Raw genomic sequence first — 20,849 nt, 5'->3', positions numbered from 1 at the left:
ACACGGCGGTGACATTTTCCTATGATTGCCTCTTGACAGCATTACATCCTGAGGCATTTTAAAGCTTAGGTGTTTGGCCTTCCACTCAAGCACAGAAGAGCTTCCTCGGTGGTCTGCCCAGCAGTTATGGAGAGTTTGGGAACCTTCTGTTCCCTCCACAGCTAACTCTTAACCAGACATATAGCACTAAAGGTCAATAAAGGCACTGAAATAGGCCTTATACAAGTCCTTAAATAGATGTCATAAATGATTCCAGGTAAAGTGGTCAAAGAACCATGTCAGCTTAAACTTCCTATTCAAGTCATCTTTCCCCCATATAGTTTATGGTTTGGTCATGCCTCTATAAAATCTTCACAATAAATATTGTTCTTTTGATAGTTTGTTTTGTGCCTTCACAAATATTGCATATGAAGTTATACTTAAGTTGATTTTTGTACACCCATAAATATAGACATCATACTTTAGAAATGTTAGCCTAGCTACAAATTTTATTTCCCAACCCCACTAATAAATAAATTACTCTGGAATGAACAACAGAAATGGACCATTTATAGCTATGTCCATTATTAACAGTCTGGTTTGAGCTGCTATCATTCACCCTTCGGATTATCTTTACTCCCTACTGTCTGCTCTCCACCCAGTAGCCACAATGCACCTTTTAAGTCAGATCCTATTACCACTCTGTTCCAGTCCCTCCAAAAATCCCCTGCTTTGCTGCCCACCCTTAACCCTCTAATTTCATGTTACTTACTCTCCCTCTCTCTCACTCTGCTCCCAACACACAGGCCTCCTTGTGGTTTCTGGAACACTGGGCAGGTTCCTGCCTTAGTTTCTTTGCTCTAGCCTCTCCTTCTGCCTCCATTGCTCTTCTGCCAGCTGTCTGCTTGGACAACTGCCTCACCTCCAAGTCTTCACTCAGATCTTTCCTATCTTGAAGGCTAGTTCTGATTGCCTGCTTCTTATGGCGACCACACCTTCTCCTTGATCCTAGGCGTTATATCCCTTCCCTGCTACAATTTTTTCTTCTTTACATAGCACTTACCACCTTCTGGGCTTCCCTGGTGGCTCAGACAGTAAAGAATCTGCCTGCAATGCTGGAGACCCAGGTTCAATACCTGGGTTGGGAAGATCCTCTGGAGAAGGGAATGGCCACCCACTCCAGTATTCTTGCCTAAAGAATCTTATGGACAGAGGGACCTGGCAGGCTACAGTCCAGGCGGTCTCAGACAGTTGGACATGACTGAGCGACTAACACTTTCTCTTTTCACTACCACCTTCTAAACCCCTCCTGAGATACACTTACCATGATGCCAATGAAACCTTAGCTTCAAGGCCCCTTTCCTAGGCCCCTTCCAAAACCCTGGGAGAAGCCCTAGTGATGAACACGTTTCTCTACAATTTGCAAATATATGTTAACTACAAATGACTGAGACTATTGTCTGTTTCCACCCTGAGTTCATCTCTGTCACATTTTCCCTTGCTGAAGTGGAGCTGAAGTGGCTGCAGGCATTTCTGAGGTCTGGCGAAGGGGAAACTGAATTGAGGAAACATTTAGTTTGAACATGTGCTGTGCTTAGCCACTCAGTTGTATCCAACTCTTTGTGACCCCATGGACTGTAGCCCACCAGGCTCCTCTGTCCATGGGGATTCTCCAGGAAAGAATACTGGAGTGGGTTGCCATGCCCTCTTCTAGGAGATCTTCCCAACCCAGGGATCAAACCCAGGTCTTCCGCATTGCAGGCAGATTCTTTACCGTCCAAGCCACCAGGACATAGTGAGATGTAATTAGTTGTTTGCAGTCACTTCCCTGTATTGTTCAGGTAGTGCTATGCCCACCCTAGTATGGGAAGAGCTTCTAGGAAGATGGCTACTGCCTGCTGGGCATAGAATGTATTGCTTTTTGACTGTGAACTAGAGTGCCTGTCAGCAGAAGTATATGGGTGGTGGAGGAAAAACATGGTGTGAAATTAACAAAGCCAAGTAATTTGTAGAAAAGCCCTCCTCATTTTATAGCTCACATTGTAAAGCAAGCTAATCAAGTTTTTCCCAATTTGACATCAATCCTAAAAATTTTTATGAAATGATCAACCAAGCTGTGATGTCGATAGACATTTTTCTAATCAATAATGAATTTTTTTGATTAACCATGCAAGAGGGAAGATAGAATTATCTTCCTATTTCCCTAACAGAGAATGTTAGAAGATTATCATATGAAGAGGTGATTGAAGACAATTCAGCCAAAAAACATGCATTGGATAGTAAATTAATGAAAATACTTTGAAACTTTTTCTGGATTTTGTCCTTTTTTTTGCTATGCATGAGCTTTTTAATATGTGCAAATTGTGATTTCTCATTTGAAATGAGTATTTTATATCTAGGCTTGCATTTGTGATTTTGCATTCATTTTGTTAAAGAAGGCCCACCGAGATGTATAAACTTCAGGCCTCACAAGACCTGATGTTTCCTGACCATGCTGAATGATTTACTAACTTGTTCTGTCAGGAATCTTAGTTCGCTGGTGTATCTTCAGCACTTGAGCAGTGATTGGCACATAGTAGCCACTCAATAAATAGTTTTTGAATGAATGAATTAACAACAATACAGTGAAACATTAACAACCTAATTTAATTCTGCTGAAGAAAAGTTCATGTTGACATGAAAGAAAGTCATTCATGGAACACTCCTCCTTGAAACTCTGTACTTTGTGCAACTAAGGGCCTAGATGTAAATTCCTATTTATGGATTTTTTTTTCAATAGTTGTTAGCTGCCATGTTTTTTGAAAAGATCTGAATCACTTGTTTTTTAGGTTCTATTGCCTTATTCCTTAGGACCCAAGATTAGCCTCAGCTAGCTTTTTGCTTCACCCTACTTTAAGGGTGAGAATTTATTTTTAGAACTGTAAGGAGGTGATGGCATGCAGAGTACCAGTAGGATGCTAATAGAGCAGTTGTTTTTTCTTAAGCCCAGGATTAGGCAGTAGGAAAATAAAGATAGACTATTTTTTATTTTCCTACATAAACTCTACTTAGAGAGCTACCTTTGTTTAGACATTGGGCAATGGAAATAAAAATACTTTTCTTGCAAAAGGAGAAAACCAATAAATAGAATAGTTAGATTTTTTTTAAAGGCATGGTGATATAGACCTTAAAAACAAAGGCCTTAAGAAAAGCAGAATCTCATAGAGTTTCAGCTTGGGGAATTTTTAGTTTTATAGAAATCCAGAAAAAAACAAAAACATTATATGAATGACTAATGGAGGACAGATTTCTTTCACTTAAGCCACTAAACTTTTGCTTAAACACTAAAGCACCTCTTTTTTCTTTATGCCATCATAGGAATTTTAGAAGCTAGAGCTTTTTTATTTGAGAACACTTTTTTCTGGATGTAGAAGAAAAGGCTTATTAGCATTAGTGAAGGAAGTAATAAGCTAATGAAGGTCTTAGGTGTCATCCAGGTCCTATTTGCTTTCTCAGTTTGATGGTTAGCCCTCACACAGCTATTTTCTAGAATATAATTTGCTCACTCTGAGACCACGTGGGGCAAGTCTTAACAAAGAAACATCAATAAGTTGTCCAGACTGAGCTTTTGTCAGCACTGACCTTGCAGAACGTGTGCCACCTAGAATTGTGAGCATCACTGCTAAACGGTTCTGTTGTTTTAAGAGTTTTGTCCGATTAAGACACTGAAGAGATTGTTGGGATGGGAAGATTCTCCTCCCACATTATTTCCCATAGGTTTGAAGGCAACAGTTGGGTTTTACATAGTTCCTGGCTAAAGTAGAGAGATTTCTTCTCAGAACTGTATCTTTTATCAAAAAAGAGGTTTAAAAAAATCCCCTTTAGCAAAAGCTACTGTAGAGTGTGGAGTATCAGTGTGCCGAGGCTGACAGCTACACCATCTGCAGTAGACTATCAGCACAATGAAAGGCATGGAGTGGAGAAAACCCCTCCATTCTTGAACATTATTTCTTGTTTTCTATATAATTTTTTTTTTTTTTTTTTGTCTAGAGCCTGAGGAAGTGTTATTGAAGCACATTATATCCTAGATCAGGTTAGGAGTAATTAATTAACTCTGAAACTGTCTCAAAAGTGAGGCAGATGGTTTTTGTTTCTTTTAAAATAAGATATTCTCCCAAATTATATTCTCTGTAGATAGCCCTAGAAATGAATAAAATGGCTACTCTGATGTGATAAATCTATCAGAAAGAGAAGAAAAGAACTTCGGAGAAAAAAATACAGTAAAAAGCAAGGATTTAAATTATTCATCAAGCCTCTCCCGGCCCGCTTCTGTTCTTGCCTGGTGAATGGCACACCCCACGTGGGTTCTCAGAGTGGTCAGAGGATGGTGTTCACTCTAGTGGAGCCTTCCTCTGGGACTGGTTTATTTGAATACCTTTGACCAAAATGTTAGCTAGCATTTTCTTTTTCCAGCTGAGTGTTGCATAATGCAATGTTCTGAATTTTATCTCCGTTCTCAGCAACTTGTTGCTTATATGCACTTAAAATGGATGGCTTTCACTGTACCTTTATGCAATAAATTTGTCAGGTTGGATTGCCTTTCAGTGAGTCAAAAGATGAGCTAAACACTGATATATTTTAAATATAAATTAAGCATTCCTCATGCAATTTGCAGCTTTATGTTTTTTCAAAAGAATAAAATGAGCTAGTTAACTGGTTGCCACCTGACCTTTCCCTGACGCTTGCCCCATGGAAGTGTTCAGTGTAGTCAGTGATTCCTCCACTAATGTCAATATTTCCTTCTATTTTAAGATTGTGGGAAATGCCAGTCAGATTAAGGACACTGAAACCAAAAGGAGAAATGAGGGGCTTCCTTTATACTGTTCTAGTCCTGTTGATTTTCATTGCCAGTTACTTGCATGTGGTCATACAGGCTGTCCTTGCTTTACACAGTTCCCATTTGCATGAATTTCAGTCAGCAGTGTACTGTGCAAAGTCAGGACTGCTTGTGTTTATATATATATTTATATGTATGTTTATGTGTGCATATATTTGTTTTTGATTCTGAATGTGCTTATTTTTCAGATATTTGAAAATGGTAAAGATACAGGAGAGATCTCTGTTTGTATCAGTAAAAAAGATCTGGAGCCTAATAGCCCAACTCAAGCTGGCTGCACGATGGAAAGAGTGAGTTTACTGACTTTCCGTTTATGACTATGAGTGTCCTCTAAGTTACCTGTAGTTAATTTAGGCAATTACAAGTCAAGTTTGAAATTTGCTGGTCTGTAAAGATTCATAATTTCAAACTTGACTTGTGGATTCCAGAGGTTCTCAGCTTTAGTATAGTATTAACTCTTGGCCTCTTACTTAATAGCATCTCAATCTTCATTATGCTTTTATTTGAAAATCTGTCTATACTGGACTCTGGAATTGCCCTCTTGTCCACACATTGAAAAGAAGTGACATGATACCCAGTGGAGGGTGTGTTCTGGGTGGAGGGTATTTCCAAGCCCTAGACCCTGGGCAGGTAACACACTGCCCTGGTCTTTGCCTGTGCTCATTGTGAGCAAATCCAGATGGTTTATCTTAGGCATTCTTACCTTTGCCTGTTTTTCATACAATTGGGATGTTTCTCAGGCAGAACGGACATGTTCAAGGTCCTTAGTTTGTGTCTTTGTCTTGCATGAAAGGACACTGAATACCCTGTTGTTTACAAATTGGAGTTATTCGCCTGAGCGCACACCAGCGCTCTGGGCTCCATTGCTTGACCTTTGCTCAGAAACTCGCTCCTTTTCCTCCCTTCAGTTCAGCACTCTCGGTCTTACCTCTCCCTGGTGGTATCCATTACCTGCACCTCATAGTTAGTCACAAAAGTTAATCATCCGATCATTAGCTGAGCTCAGAAGAGATGGGAAGTGCTACCTTGACTGATTAGAGAGAGAGAAGGATAAAAAGTCTTGTCTTTTTTTTTATAACCATCACATCCCTGACTATAGAAATCACCATGATACAAAAGCCTTCCCAGAATTCTCTATTTGTAATCCCTCTTTTTCAACATTAAAATAGTTCCCATTTTGATTCGTATAAAAAATTGAAGATGGCATTTATGTTCGATTACACAGGAAGATATTATTCTGTAGAAAGCTTTTGTTGGCTAATGGCACACTGAAATTGATCTGTAATTTGCTTCTATATGCAAGATAACTTGGGGAGAAACCTTTATCTAGGGGCATAATAAAGTTCTGTGTGTGGGAGAGCCCTTGTGACACCCAAGGACGACTGTTCCCTTCATGCACACTTGCCTCAATCACTAGCCTAAGATGTTTCACACTCCCTGAACAAATTTTTATCCTATAAAGGCCTGGTGATGATAGCTTTAAAGATAAACGGGTGAAGATTATCACAATTTTTGGTCACTAGAGCCCAGCCCTCACCAGTGACCTCGAGATGAAAGGCATTGAGGCCTTACCTCCTGTAGGCTGTCGAATGCTCATCTTTGAACACCTGAAATGCAGTCTGTTGCCAAGTTGAGAAAATAGAGATTGCGATGCAACTCCTGTGAAAGTGCATTTGGTTAAGTGGTCAGATGTTCACATCCCTTCTCTACCACACACTCCTGTTCTTTGTGTACTTATTTCTCTCCTGGATCAGGCCTTAAATCTTTCATATCTTGCCCCTTCACAAAAAAAGATGATGCCCATAAAGCAGAATCACTGTGACTTAAAAAATGATCCACATTACATGTTTTTTGAAATAATAGCAAAGCCTCAAAAACTAAGCTCAAGGGCTGAGACCACACAGAAATAAATGTAGGGCTTTATAAGTATAATCCATGGATTCCAAAACTTATTTGTGGTTCCAGTGGGAAAAAGCAAAACACAGATTTTTTACTATTCTAACACCTTTACCTATTATATCCCTAAAGAGAATCAGTTCAGTTCAGTAGCTCAGTCGTGTCTGACTCTTTATGACCTGGTGGACTGCAACATGCCAGGCTTCCCTGTCCATCACCAACTTCCGGAGCTTGCTCAAACTCATGTCCATTGAGTCAATGATGCCATCCAACCATCTCATCCTTTGTTGTCCCCTTCTCCTCCTGCCTTCAATCTTACCCAGCATCAGGGTCTTTTCCAATGAGTCAGTTCTTCGCATAAGGTGACCAAAATATTGGAGCTTCAGATAATAATCATTATTTTTAATTCAAAGGACTTTCTGTATTGGATGAAAAGTATTAACTTTAATAAAAGGAAATACGTATCATCATTTTTAGCCCTTCTGATCCTTGAGGCTAAAAATCTGGTCAGTGCAGAGCTGATAGAAACAACATAAGGCTGGAGAAGTTGGAGATAAGATTCATTGTTGTTCAGTCACTCAGTCATGTCCGACTCTTTGCAACCCCATGGACTGCAGTACACCAGGCTCCTCTGTCCTGCACTATCTCCCTGAGTTTGCTCAAATTCATGTCCTTGAGTCGGTGATGCTATCTAACCATCTCATCCTCTGCCACTCTCTTCTTCTTTTGCCTTCAATCTCTCCTGGCATCAGGGTGTTTTCCAATGAGCGAAGATATTGGTGGTGGTGGTGGTTTAGTCGCTCAGTCGTGTCCAACAATTGTGACCCCATGGATTGCAGCCCACCAGGCTCCTCTGTCCATGGGATTTCCCAGGCAAGAATACTAGTGGGTTGCCATTTCCTTCTCCAGGAGGAGATAAGATTATTTATTCCTAATTCGCACAAAATCTAGAGGCTATCTGTAGATATACTTGCGGGTCAAAGAAAACATTTTATTTGGTTAAGAGTTTATAGCCAATAGGTGAGGAAACAAGGGATATATGACAGGCTTGCAACTTTCTCTCCTTTTCTCTGGGCCTTTGCATTTAGCACATCCAAATATACCTTCAAGTCAATGGGAATTAATAGAAGGAGCAAAAAAAGGCACCCTGAACAGCAGCCAGGCAAGAAAAGGCTACAACTATATCCGCATCCCTGCCGAGATTACAGAGTAACAAGAAATTGAGAGACACAAGAACTGACAGGGGAGAGAAGAAAAGGAAGCCTGTGACAGAAGGTTGGGGGGAGAACAGAGTGATGGATAGTGTGGGGCGCGGCACGGAAAAGAGCAGAGGCCTAAACACTCAAACAAAGGTGACGGGCAATTTTGAAAAATGTCTTTTAAAATTCCATGCCCAACACAGTTCAGCTGGATTTACTTTCATTTGAAATATGCCCTCAGTTAGAAATGCCTTAATAATCAAGAGATCTTAAACGTAAGACAGAAACAAACACAGACAATGCTATTATTTAAAATATTAAACGATAGCATTTCATATTTCACACTTCAATTATATCATATTTACAACTTGAAAGCACTCATTATTGAAGCTACTGGCAAGCTTCTGCAGAGCGCTTAATTGATACATCCAGGATGAGGTCTTCCAAATGAAGCAACGTAGGCTAGAAAGTTGTGTTTATTTTTGCTGTGCCGTCAGTGGTGGATGGTTCCACTGTTGGTCACCTGAGGTTAGCCAGGGACGGGAGACTGCTGACTGTAAAACTTGCACATCCTCTGGAAGGACCCAACAGAGTGTGTGGCTCAGACAAGGAAAGCATAACCCTTATCAAAGAGGGCCGTTTCCGTGCATAGAAGCTAAATGCTCTTTCTGTAGGACTGTCACATCTGCTTTCAGTCCCTGTGCCAAAGGGTCAGAGCTCAATCACAAGCCTGTGGCACCCCCTGCTGGTTAAAAGCCCATGCTCATTTTGTTACTTTACACTGAGCTAAACATCGCTGTGATTTCACACTTCTTTTAACATTCTATATGAATTTAATTACCATTTGTTTGGACTTCCTTTGTTACAGAGGAGAGACAGTTTATTACAGGTGTTCACGTTTTACCTTATTTCTTTTCCTTCTTCATCCCTCCCCCCTCCCCACCCCTCAACCAGTTACTTCTCAAGATTCATCAAAGACTTCAAGGTTCTTCCATCCACCCACCAGGCCTCAATTTTTCTTCAATCCGGCTTTTTGATGAGCACGGTCAAGAAATTAAGAATCTGCTTTCACTGAAGAATGAGCAAAAAATTTGGGTCTCTTATGGTAAAGCATACAGGTAGGAGCAAGGTGTTTATTCTCTGTCCGTCCTCAATTTTTCTGTGGCAACCTAATGGAAAAGGAGAGTTGAGGAGCCAGGTAGCACCCTTTATGGGAAAAAGAGAAAAAAATTAAATTCCAATAAAATTTCAGGGTGTTTTTTTCTTCTTATTTTGTGATGCAGTATTGTTTGTGGGATATGACATCCCTCTCTCTCCCTCTCTGTCTCTGACTTTCTGTCTTAATGCCTTGTCATAGTTCTTGAAGTCTGCCTGTCAGCACAGCAAGTGGGATTTGTTCATGTCTGAGTAGTCACCTTAATGATAGCAGATGGAAACGCCACGGGGGGCCCAAGCCCATCACACTGTCATTGTCGCACACTGCCCTGACCTGCTTCCACTCCTCTATTTTTTTGTCCCTTTTTAAAGGAGAAATGGATGGTAATTGAAAAGGATCTTAAGCAAGATTTATGAAGCTGTAGACAACATAATTCCCCACTATCTCTCTCTGTTTTCACAAATAAAGTCTTAACCTTTTAAGCACCAATGACAGGACAGCTAAAGATAAATTGGTAAAGCTTGTAAGCCCCATCCTATCAAAGTTATATTCCTCAAAACCGCCTTGCATTATTCCACAATAATTACTGGTTATTACTGAGCATTGTGTAAATTTTTGTAGATTGGTAAATTCCTGCATAAAATTATCAGCGTTTCTGAGAAAAGAAAAAGGCTGCAGTTTACAGGCATTGATGAGCCGAGCTGTTGTGTGGAATATCTTGGAAATTTATGCATATTTTGATAGGACACATCCATACGAACTCTGAAACTGCTTGTCAGGAAACTTAAACACACTTTTCTGCCTACTTTTAATCTTTTTGTTTTGTTTTGTGTTCAGCTCTTTATCTGTAGAACAAAATAGGAGAAATAATTTTGCTTGTAGAATATAATTGAGCATATATTAATTATAAAATAGCATAGACAAAAGTAGGAACTGATTGGATTTACTATATATTCTAATAATCAAAGTCAAATCTGCTCAGAAATACATGAGGGTTTTGGGAAACCTTGGAAGAATTAGTTATGGGTAGCATATTGCAAAATCTATTTCATCTGTCCCAGTGGAGTAAAATTAAAATATTTAATAGTATCTATACTGTGTAATTTATAAAACTAAAAAATACCTGTAAGGAATGGTGCTTTTCCTATGTAAGCAGATTTCAAAACATAATTACATTGTGAGAATTATTTTTACAGTGATAAAAATAGTGATGAATTTTAAAGTGGCATGAATTCTTGTATAATTTAGGAAGCTCTTTAAATTACAAGGAAAAGCTTTAATAAAATGTGTCTCATAATTTCTACTCAAATATCATTATTAAAGTGAAAGCAATGACTAATTTTGATGTTTTTAATGATGTTTGCTATAATACAGTATTTTAATATGATCATACACTTGTTCTTGGTTAACTAGTACAAAAAATGCTAAGTATCTGAAATATTCTAAAATCAACTGAGGATCATAGCTGGCGGAATTTATAAATGTGTAATTTGTTTGTATATCATTGCTATTTTAATAGCATAATATATATGCATATATATTTGATTTTGAATCCAGTGTAAAGCACTAGGGAACCATTATAGCATTTTGCTACTACTGAAACTACTAAATTAATATCAGAAAAGTTATTTCCATCTAGTTTAAAATATATTGAGAAAATGCACAATATGTACTAAGAAAATTATATTCATTTTCAGGGAGTAATTCTAATGTGTCTAATATATGTTGGTATGCGAAGTCTCACTACTCATTTGCAAAAGATTTTGCAAATATCTGCTTCTATTTTGAGTCCTTTGTTTTTCTCTCGATTTTTATTTTGAAAAATGTCCAACCTACAGAACACTTGATACAATGAAGGTTGATATAGACCCTTTACCTAAGTTCATCAATTAAGGACTTTGCCACATTTCTTTTACCTCTCTTATATTTCCTTTCTCTCTCTTTTGAACAGTTTGGGATTAACTCCACACAATCACTAAAGTTTTACTCCTAAATGCTATAGGTCATATAACTAAAGAACAGAAAGTTCTTCTCTATCCCTACGTTATAATATCTAACACAGTCAACACTAATATAATATCATCCAACATGTAATCAAACTACCCAAAATATGCTTTAGAGTTTTTTGTAATCCAGTATCCAAATAAGCTTCATCTGTTGCATTTAGTTATTTTCTTTAGTTCTCTTTAATTTAAAATATTCTCCCATCTTTTGTTTTATTTTTCATGATGTTGGTTTTCTTTTTGAAGAGTTCAGACACTTTTCTTGTAGAGTGTCTCACATTCTAGATTTGTCTGAGTGTTTTCTCATGATTACATTTAGTTTAAATATTTTTGGCAATACTACACAGGTGAGGTGAGAGAGCCCTGTGATTCTAAAGTTAAATAGCAGTGTTTGTCACTGATTTCAAAAACAAAATGGCTCACAACTGACATAGTTACCATTCTTTTTACTTAAGATCTTTTCCCATGATTTTAATTTTTTACATAATGAAATTAACCTAAAGCAATATACCTAACAGTATGTAATATGGAAAATCAAGTCAGCATAGCATTTACTGAGCTTACAAAACATAGCTGTTTGTAGCCAAATATGAAGGATTAATTTAATTATAAGCTCCAAAGATTATTATGGGTATATTGCATTGTAGTTAGACGTGAAAAATGAACATTACAAGGCTGAAAGTTGATTCTTTTTCTCAACTAAATGCTTTGCTTTATTATTGAAATCATTTTTTAAAATGTGCAACATTTGAAACATTTATGTGTTGCAACTATCCTAGGCATATTATAAATCAAACAAACTAAAATGTACATGTCGGGTATCAGTATAGAATACCAACAATAGGGCTGTATAGTAGGAAATTCACTTATTTCTGGATGTTATTTGACATGGGAATGTATGTTTTATTGATTATTTATACTCAAAGTTTAGAGTTTGTATAACTTTGCAGATATATTTGATTTTTGTTTTTCTATTTTCCAGATCTCCACTAAACCCTGTTTTGGGTTTGAGCTTTGACCAGGTGACTGCATTCACCAGAGGTGGCATTACAGTTGTATATAAAACCTTCTTGGACCCTGATGCCCTTCTGCTACCTGGATGTGACAGGTAAATTAACAAGTTCTTGGTTTAGCAATCTAAATCACCTAATTCAGTTTTCCCAGAATGAGAGATTTAAGCACCAAAAGATGTTTCTTAAATCATCTTAAATAAACAATCATTTATTTTATTGACTTATTTCATGATATAATGATCTGGTGCTTAAAAAACTTGTCATTAAGTTCCCTGGAGTTTTAGAAAACTCATGGGACGTTGAGCAGGGTATAGTCTTCTGCTTTGCAAAATTAACAATTTTCTTTAAAATGTAAAAACTGTTTGTAGGGGATTTTTTAGACTAACAATTTTAAATGGATTTATTAAAATATTAAATAATTAGTTCTCTTATATGAGTGTTCATATTTAAAGCATCTCATTTGGTGATGATAAATTGAAGATGAAGGCACTACCATGGAGGCATAGTGCACAGAAGAGTGGGAGTTAGAAGATCCAGGCTCTGGACCCGTATCTACTCATGATTGTCCATGAGCTAATAGGTATCAATTTCCTACAGGTTAATGATAAAACCCAGCAGTTACTGATTTTTGACCATACGCCAGGCACAGTTCTATTAATAAATGAATTGGATGAGAGAGAGCATATTTAATTTGCAAAATAATTATTTTAATCCTATCATTGCTTATTAGGCTATTGTTACTCCATTTTTATAGAGGCAGAAACTGAGGCACAGAAGGGCATTTTCCCAGTCACACGACTTGTACATGATAGTGCAAGGATTCTAACCCAGGTTGTCTTTATTAAGAACTGAGGACTTAACCACTATCTAGCACTGTCTAGTAATACCTTCTATGATGATGGAATCAGAATTTGTGGCCACTGAGCACTTGAAATATGACTAGTGTGGCTGAGAAACTGAATTTTAAGTTTTGTTTAAACTAAACCAATTTTAATTTAAGTAGGAATATGTGGCTTGTGGCTACCATATTGGATACTACAACACAATACTGACACTATATTGGATTAGGTGACCTATCGATAAAGTCCCATCTAACTTTAATATTTTGTAATTTAACCAATTACAACTTTCTTTAATATAGTGGTGAAAAGGCTGAAATAGAGGACAGATCTAGAGAACCAAAAGCAGTCTGATGAGGTCACTCAGTCTAGCTAATATCAACCTATTGCCAAGTATGTCTAGAAAGACATACTCTTTGATCTTCTCTATCCCCTAGTGGCTGCCTGCAGTTTCTAGACAAGATTATAATGTTCCGTCTTATTTTCTTTCTCTTTATGGATAGAAAATAACTCAGCACTCTTTATTAAAAGCATTTTCATTTATGAGAAGATTTATTTCATGTGTGATAATCTTTCTCTACGCTGTTAAATTTGCCTTTCCCTTTGGTCTTTAGCTATGAGTTTAATTTTTAATTTATGTATTGCTTCTTAATTTTACTTCTCCAGGTGCAATGAATACTGCTTTAATGAATGGATTTAAATTAAATCTGATTCTGTAAATATAACAATGTGAAACTGCCTTTATTGAACATGGACTAGTTTGAAGATAATTTACTTAATTTTTGGATTCCATTTGAACTTTCTTTCTATACTCTGAAATGGATCATTTGAGATCTTAGTCATCATGCCCTCACTTACATTTCTCAGACTATTGAAAGAAAACTACCATCACCATTTCGAGAACTGCTTTTTGTTGAATAGCATGCTATATGGTACATCTTTACATATCAGTGTTGAGCTGCAACTTTCTTTGGGGTAAGGATGGACTCACTATTAAAATAAGTAATTTGGCTGAGTTAAGAATGAAGCCAGCCCCTCTAGTTTGTGATTCATCCATGTAATCTCTAGACTGCACTGCCTTTTAAAAGACTCTCTTAAAAATACCAAGCTAATATTCTGGATACAAACATTATAAATATAAAAGCATGCTTTATTATTATAGATCAGTGTATTTACATGAGAACTTTAACAATGAAGATGATCTCTACTATGAGTGATTCTGTAAGATTAAAATTATTTTTTGTTTCTCTGTTATATTAATAATTAACTAGGCATTGGGTCCCCCCAATATCATAAGTAATAGCAAGGAAAAAATTTAAAGCCTTCCTTTTCCCAGTTATAGATACCAAGATACTTTATAAATTTCTGTTTAAAAAGATTATAGACTATACATTGGTTTTTCTCTCACTAGAAGAGTATAAGATGTATAAATTATCATACTAATAGATTAAAGAATACCAAAACTCATTTTATTCCAAAAATAATAATTAAATATTTTATTTTCTTAGTTGGGATGTTTGTGAGGGATTTCCAATTAACTTCAGTGGCACCAGGCAACAGGTACCTGATCAATTTGAAAAGGTGGATGTGGAGAACAGTTTCCTACAGAACAAGGTCAGAATTATTTGTCATTCTTGATAAAAATATTTTATGTATTGGACACTCAGTCAATACATGGTGACTGGGTAGATATTTGTGAAAGTTTTGGAAAACTGTAAATTATTTTACAAATGTTAGGGGCAAGTATTATGCTTTGCATCCATGCATGGGAAGTTGCTTCAGTCCTGTCTGACTCTTTGAGACCCCATGGACTGTAGCCCACCAAGCTCCTCTGTCCATGGGATTCTCCAGGCAAGAATACTGGAGTGGGCTGCCATGCCCTCCTCCAGGGGATCTTCCCAACCCAGGGATTGAACCTGTGTCTCTTATGTCTCCTGCATTGGCAGGCAGGTTCTTTATTTACCACTAGTGAAAGTGAAAGTGAAGTCGCTCAGTCGTGTCCAACTCCTAGCGACCCCATGGACTGCAGCCTACCAGGCTCTTCCATCCATGGGATTTTCCAGGCAAGAGTACTGGAGTGGGGTGCCATTGCCTTCTCCGATTTACCACTAGTGCCACCCCGTTAATTAAGCACTTTGCAACTGAACCAATATTGAGAAGGGTTAGAGGAAGGGATAAAGTGGGATCTTGACATTGACATGTATACATTGCTATATTTAAAATAAATGACCAACAAAGATGTACTGTATAGTACAGGAAACTCTGCTCATTGTTCTGTAATAACCTAAATGGGAAAAGAATTTGAAAAAGAATAGGAAGAAAAAAAAAACTGAATATATCATTTCTAAGAAATATTCTACTTGTATTACATCATTTAAGTACAATTGTTTAGCATATTTTCTTTATACCAACTACATTAATAAGTTGCATTTGTTTAAGAATTTCTTTAAGATGGCTGTTATATCTTTATACTCTAGGATCTGATCTTTTTCTTCTATGGGTCAATGTATCTAAGTAGCACAAGTTCTTCAGAAAGCTGTACTTATAACACAATCCAGAAGGTCTCTTTATTAATTTACTTTAGAAATTTATCCCCCAGTAAAGAATGTTTTTCTGCTTCTGAGCTATGAAACACATTTTAAACCTGATTCTAAAATAGGGGTAATTCTTTTCTGTTTCTCAGCTGGTAAGTTATGTAGGGTTGTTGTTCATTTCAGCTGCATATGCTTTAGTTTTTGAATTCATGAAATCAAAACCAAAAAGTACCCACAGAGACAGAGATGCTCAGAGAAAGCGGGGCTTCCTGTTAACTAGTCTGGGCCCTTTCTTTGTAAGAGATAATGCAAAAGACACATTGTCCCAACCTGCTGTTTTTCTCCATGTTGCCCATTCAGTCTTTTATGTCAAAATTTATACCAAAAACATTCGTTGTTTCAAGTTATATGTGAAGCTAAATTGTATAATTGAAAATCTAGAGTAAAATAAACAATTATTTCTAGTCCTGTTTCTGAGCAAATTTAGAAAATAAATGTAAGTTGAATGGTGAACTAAGAATTAATGCATTTTGTATTTTATATTCATTGACATTAAGGTTTATTTGCCATAGTTCTCTGATCCTGTTGGCATTCTTTTTCAGTTTTTTGCTGTAGCTTTATTTTTGTGCTCAAAAACTTATATGCCTAACCATTGCCTATTATTCACATCATCATCTGGCCTTCATTGATCTCCATGATTCATCTCCAGTCTTCCCCTACTCTCAACTTGTCTTTCCAGGCCTCTCCATTTCTTGATCTTCGTGTACCCTGACCCTACAGTTGGAGCTAATAAACTGAGTCCCATACATGATTTACACTTTGGTTTACTTGTGCCATTCCATGTGCTGTTCTTTGCTAGGATACAATCCCGCCATTATTAATCCTTACTTCTTAAGGCTTTCTTCAATTTCTTCTTTGTCCATGAAGCCTTCTCAGATCCTCCAGAGAAATTTAACCTCAAGTTATTTTGTGACCCCAGAACTCCTTTTTACACTTTGAAAGTTGTTCTTAAAGTTTGTGTTTTGGCAAAGGCTCTTGCTTTTGTGTCTTTCTCTTCCACCAAACTGATAATTCTTTGGACACAGATTTTATGTCTTATTCATCTTTTTGTTCATGAGTGCTGGGACAAAATCTTGAATATAGGGCAGGTGCACAATACATTTTCATGAATGATTTTTAAATTTAGCCATAATCTCTTTCAAGGCTCACTATTGTCCAATTTGTTCTTTGTGTGTTAGCCAAGCTAAATTGTTCATTTGTTGTTTCCTGAGTCCATGATTTCTGTTATTATGCCCACATGAATCTCTCTGCCTGGAATTCAACCTTTCTTTCTTTGTCACCCCCCCCCACCTTCTCTGTCACCCTTATGCCATATCCTAGCATGGTACTGGCATATAGTTGGCATTCAATAAATGCTTATTGAAACCTTGCCCATCATTCTAGCCTTATCTGATTTGTGCCTGCTTCATAAAATCTTTCTTTACCGCAACTCCACCCCCAAACCAGATATGATGTTTCTGACCTTGATACCCCTGTTGCATCCATTCTGTACCCTTTATAATGACACTGACTCTGTTCTGTTCCTCTTGCAACATTTTTTGATGATTTGAAGTCAATCATTGTTCCAAGTTTGGGCATATTTTAGTTCACATTAGAGTAGAACAAAATGGTAGATTCCTCTGAGATTGTTGGTATCATATCATAAAGGATCTTAGTTCAAATGGATGTTGTTCTGTAGAAAACACAGAGCCATTGGAAGCATTCAAGCAGAGACAGATCTGATCTGATCCTGTGTTAGGAAGATATCTTGGGAGATCTTTATTTTATCCTCCTACCCCTGCCTTACAGATTAGAAATTCTTAGAAGCAAAGAGCATTCTGATCATTCTTGTCTCTGCTATAGTATCTAGGTGCTCAGAGTTAGGTGAATGGAACTGAATTCTCTAGTTAATTAACTCATTCAGTAGAAACCAGGTCAAACCTGAGCTGGGGAAAAAAGGATAGTGAAGGATTGTCGGAGGAAAAGAACCAGAAAGGCCTCTCTCTTTGATTTTAAGCCCAAGTGGAACTTTGAAAGAAAACTATATTTTGTAATATTGAAAAATGAGAGAATAAAAGCCCACAGTTATTTTATCACTATTAATTTGTTCTAATGATTTAGTGAAAGTGAGAAAACACCTCATCGTACAAATTTTTGTACACTACTGTATTTTTAGAAGAAGAAATTGGTTTTGAATAAAATTTCAGCTCAGTCAAAATAGTGATAAACTGGATAATAAAGAGACACTTTCAAAGAAAAATGGTCCTCCCTTAACTGTGAAAACTTTGAAATCCTTTCAGAAAAATGTCTCCAATTATATACAGAGGTGATCAGTGCATTGGAAATAGCAATTTAATAACCTGAAAAGGAGCACTTTTAAGAGAGATTCAGGCAGAGGTCATGGGTATCTAGAGGGCATTTTATTGTAGAATCTTGATGCTCAGTAAAAGAAGACACTAAGAGGATTACAACAGGGATAGAGAGGAGGGAGGCAAAAGCCGATATTCTTGCTGCATACGTTTTCAGATTGGCTTGAGATAGAGGTATCAGTGCCCAACCCCGGCTGTTCTTTTAAATCTCGTATTGACAAGTAAAACCTTTCCTACAGAGAAAAATTTGGAACATGTAATCCCTATTAGTAATGTGGAAGGCAGATATAACCCTGACAATTACAACCTGTTGCTCTTTTATCCATTTCAAAAAAAGATTTGGAATCTACTACACATGGAGAATTTGGGTGAAAACATCTTTCAACAGTTCTATTGTTACTTAAGTTGGCAACACTTTTTGATTGCTCTAGTTTAAGGGCAATACACTTGTATGTTTCCATGAAATGGATGTGATACAAACTTCATGGTAGTTAATACAAAAATAATATTCACGAGAAGAATAGCTTACTTATGGGAAAACATAGCAAAAAAATACACTCCAGTGTTTCGCAGGTCATATATTCTGTCAAAAAGACAAGGAAACTGATTTTGATCCTAGCCGTTTGGTATGATCAGACATCGGCAGAACATTAGAAACAATTACTAGATAAGAAACAGTAAGCAAAACACAAAGTTATGATTTTAGAATTATGGCACATTTGTTATAAGTTTACTTGTAAATTCAATAATCATGGATGCTAGAAGAATATGTTATTCTATATGTCAAGAAAGAGGCTAGGAAAAGGCAGACAATTCTTTATTGTCCTATTTGTTTGGAGAGCAAGTCATCAAGAAATAATATTTTCTCAGATAATTTATACTGGAGAAAATGCAATTTTTAATCTCAATTTTGAATTTATTGCCCTTAGAATGGGATACTGGGCTTTAAATGAAATTCCAAATCCCTTCCTTGTTTTTAAACCTATAGCTGGACTCTACTGAGGACTGCACACCTAAATACTAGATATTTTGATTGTTCAATTGCATAATTATATTGTTGTTATTCAATTGCTCAGTCATGTCCAACTCTTTACAACCCCATGGACTGCAGCAAGCCAGGCTTCCCTGTCTTTTACTATCTCCTGGAGTTTGCTTAAACTCATGTTCATTGAGTCGAGGATGCCATCCAACCATCTCATCCTCTGTCACCCCTTTCTCCTCCTGCCCTCAGTCTTTCCCAGCAGCAGGGTCTTTTCAAATGAGTCGGCTCTTCACATCAGGTGGCCAAAGTACTGGAGCTTCAGCTTCAGCATCAGTCCTTCCTGTGTATACTTAAGACTGATATCCTTTAAGATTGAATGGTTTAATCTCCTTGAAGTCCAAGGGACTCTCAAGAGTCTTCTCCAACACCACAGCATAATTATGTGCTCACTAATATTTTCTGCTTTTCAATTTTTCTAGTTCTTGGTCTTAGAGGTAGGTGGATTGATCAGCTTATAGATTTAGAGATTGAAAACAATACACATGAATATCAAGGGAATGAGGAAAGAGATTTTAGAACATTTCTTGTAGATGTGATTTTAATTTGTATAGTAAATTATTTAATGTTAACGTGTTAGTCACTCAGTCATGTCTGACTCTTTGCAACTCCTTGGCCTGTAGCCTGCTAGGATTCTCTGTCCATGCAATTGTTCTGGCAAGAATACTGGAGTGGGTTGTCATTTCCTCCTCTGGGGGATCTTCCTAACCCAAGGATCAAACCCAGGTCTCCTGCATTGCAGGCAGATTCTTTACCATCTGAGCCCCCAACTTGGTCCTAAAATTACTATCAAAATGAAAAATCTTATAAAATTCTATCTAAAGTAAAAGTATTTTTAGAATGAAGGTCATGGCCTATGAGCTCCTTTTTTCACAAAAAATTTCATCGTCTTACATTTTTTCCTCAGTAGATCTACAGGAAGAGACCTTATTACTTTGAAATTGCACAGGAATTTTGTAATCTACTCCACTTTCATTGGTAATTTGGGGAAAGAAAATTAAACAAGAAATTTTAACTGGCCCAGTAAATATATGCCTCATTTTTTATCACCGGCATCATCTGTATCGGCACAGTTTATTTAGACAAGCAAAATCGTAATGGTCACTTAAAGGAAGCTATGTATGTAGGTATTCAAGAGAATAAAAGAAAATTTCTTTTTTTTGATTCTCAACAAGACTTCTAATTACACATGTTATGGTATATATTTGGAGACCTGTGTCAACATAAATGCTATCATACACATGCTCACGCATGCACATGTGCACACGTACACATACACACACACACACACACTCGCATATAGAGACACATATGGCATATTATGTTGTAGGTTGTCAGAGCACTTTTCTGAATTTCAAAATTTATCTCCCCTACCTTCCTAAACGTTTCATCTAAAACTAAGCTATCAGATTAAACTAAAAATAAAAAAGTAGGTGACGTCATGAAGAGAATTTAATGTCCATTGTCAATTTTAAGTGTATTAGAACTCTGACTTGGCAGGACTTTTTTTTAAATAACATTAAATGAAGCTGAGTTAGTGGGCCTGGCTCTGTCTGGTCTATGTAGAATCACTTGGGAATCGTCCAGCAAAATATCTCTTAGAGAACAGCATGGTGTTAATACTGGGTGCCAACCCAAGACAGACACAAAGGACCCCTTCGCTCTTCACCAATAAGCCAACTGTTAAAAGATTAAACCATGTTGTGCAGATAACAAGAATTTAGGCGCTGGCAGCAGGTGCTGTACAAAGAAGCAGTTGGCAGTACGGTTCTTCTGTCTGACTAATTCCAATCAAAACAATCTTCTTCCCAGTTGCAGAGGAGAGTTCTGAGTGTGATGGCAACTTGGAGTTAGGAGGTTGAGTAAGAGTGCTACTTTAAATGCTGAGTCCTGTGGGGAATGGATTA

General features: G+C 37.1%; 1 protein-coding gene across 6 annotated transcripts in view; it reads left to right on the top strand.

Annotated features, from left to right (window-relative positions):
- Positions 1-20,849, top strand: part of DCDC1 (doublecortin domain containing 1) — a 453,546-nt gene that overhangs the window by 224,478 nt on the left and 208,219 nt on the right. For all 6 annotated transcript variants that reach the window (XR_014069367.1, XR_014069370.1, XR_014069369.1 and 3 more), the window contains exons 11-14: positions 5,044-5,145; positions 8,905-9,068; positions 12,092-12,217; positions 14,470-14,575. Coding sequence is in view for 1 of the 6 variants with exons in the window: in XM_081544080.1 (XP_081400206.1) it covers positions 5,044-5,145; positions 8,905-9,068; positions 12,092-12,217; positions 14,470-14,575 (498 nt within the window). In the remaining 5 variants the exon portion in view is untranslated. The remainder of the gene's footprint in view (positions 1-5,043; positions 5,146-8,904; positions 9,069-12,091; positions 12,218-14,469; positions 14,576-20,849) is intronic.

The sequence above is a fragment of the Giraffa tippelskirchi genome, chromosome 11 (genome assembly GCF_054371585.1).
Source record: "Giraffa tippelskirchi isolate mGirTip1 chromosome 11, T2T-mGirTip1v1.2.pri, whole genome shotgun sequence".
Classification (NCBI taxonomy): Eukaryota; Metazoa; Chordata; class Mammalia; order Artiodactyla; family Giraffidae; genus Giraffa; species Giraffa tippelskirchi.
Note: the sequence above shows the minus strand (reverse complement) of the source record. Positions and strands in the feature narration are given on the sequence as shown.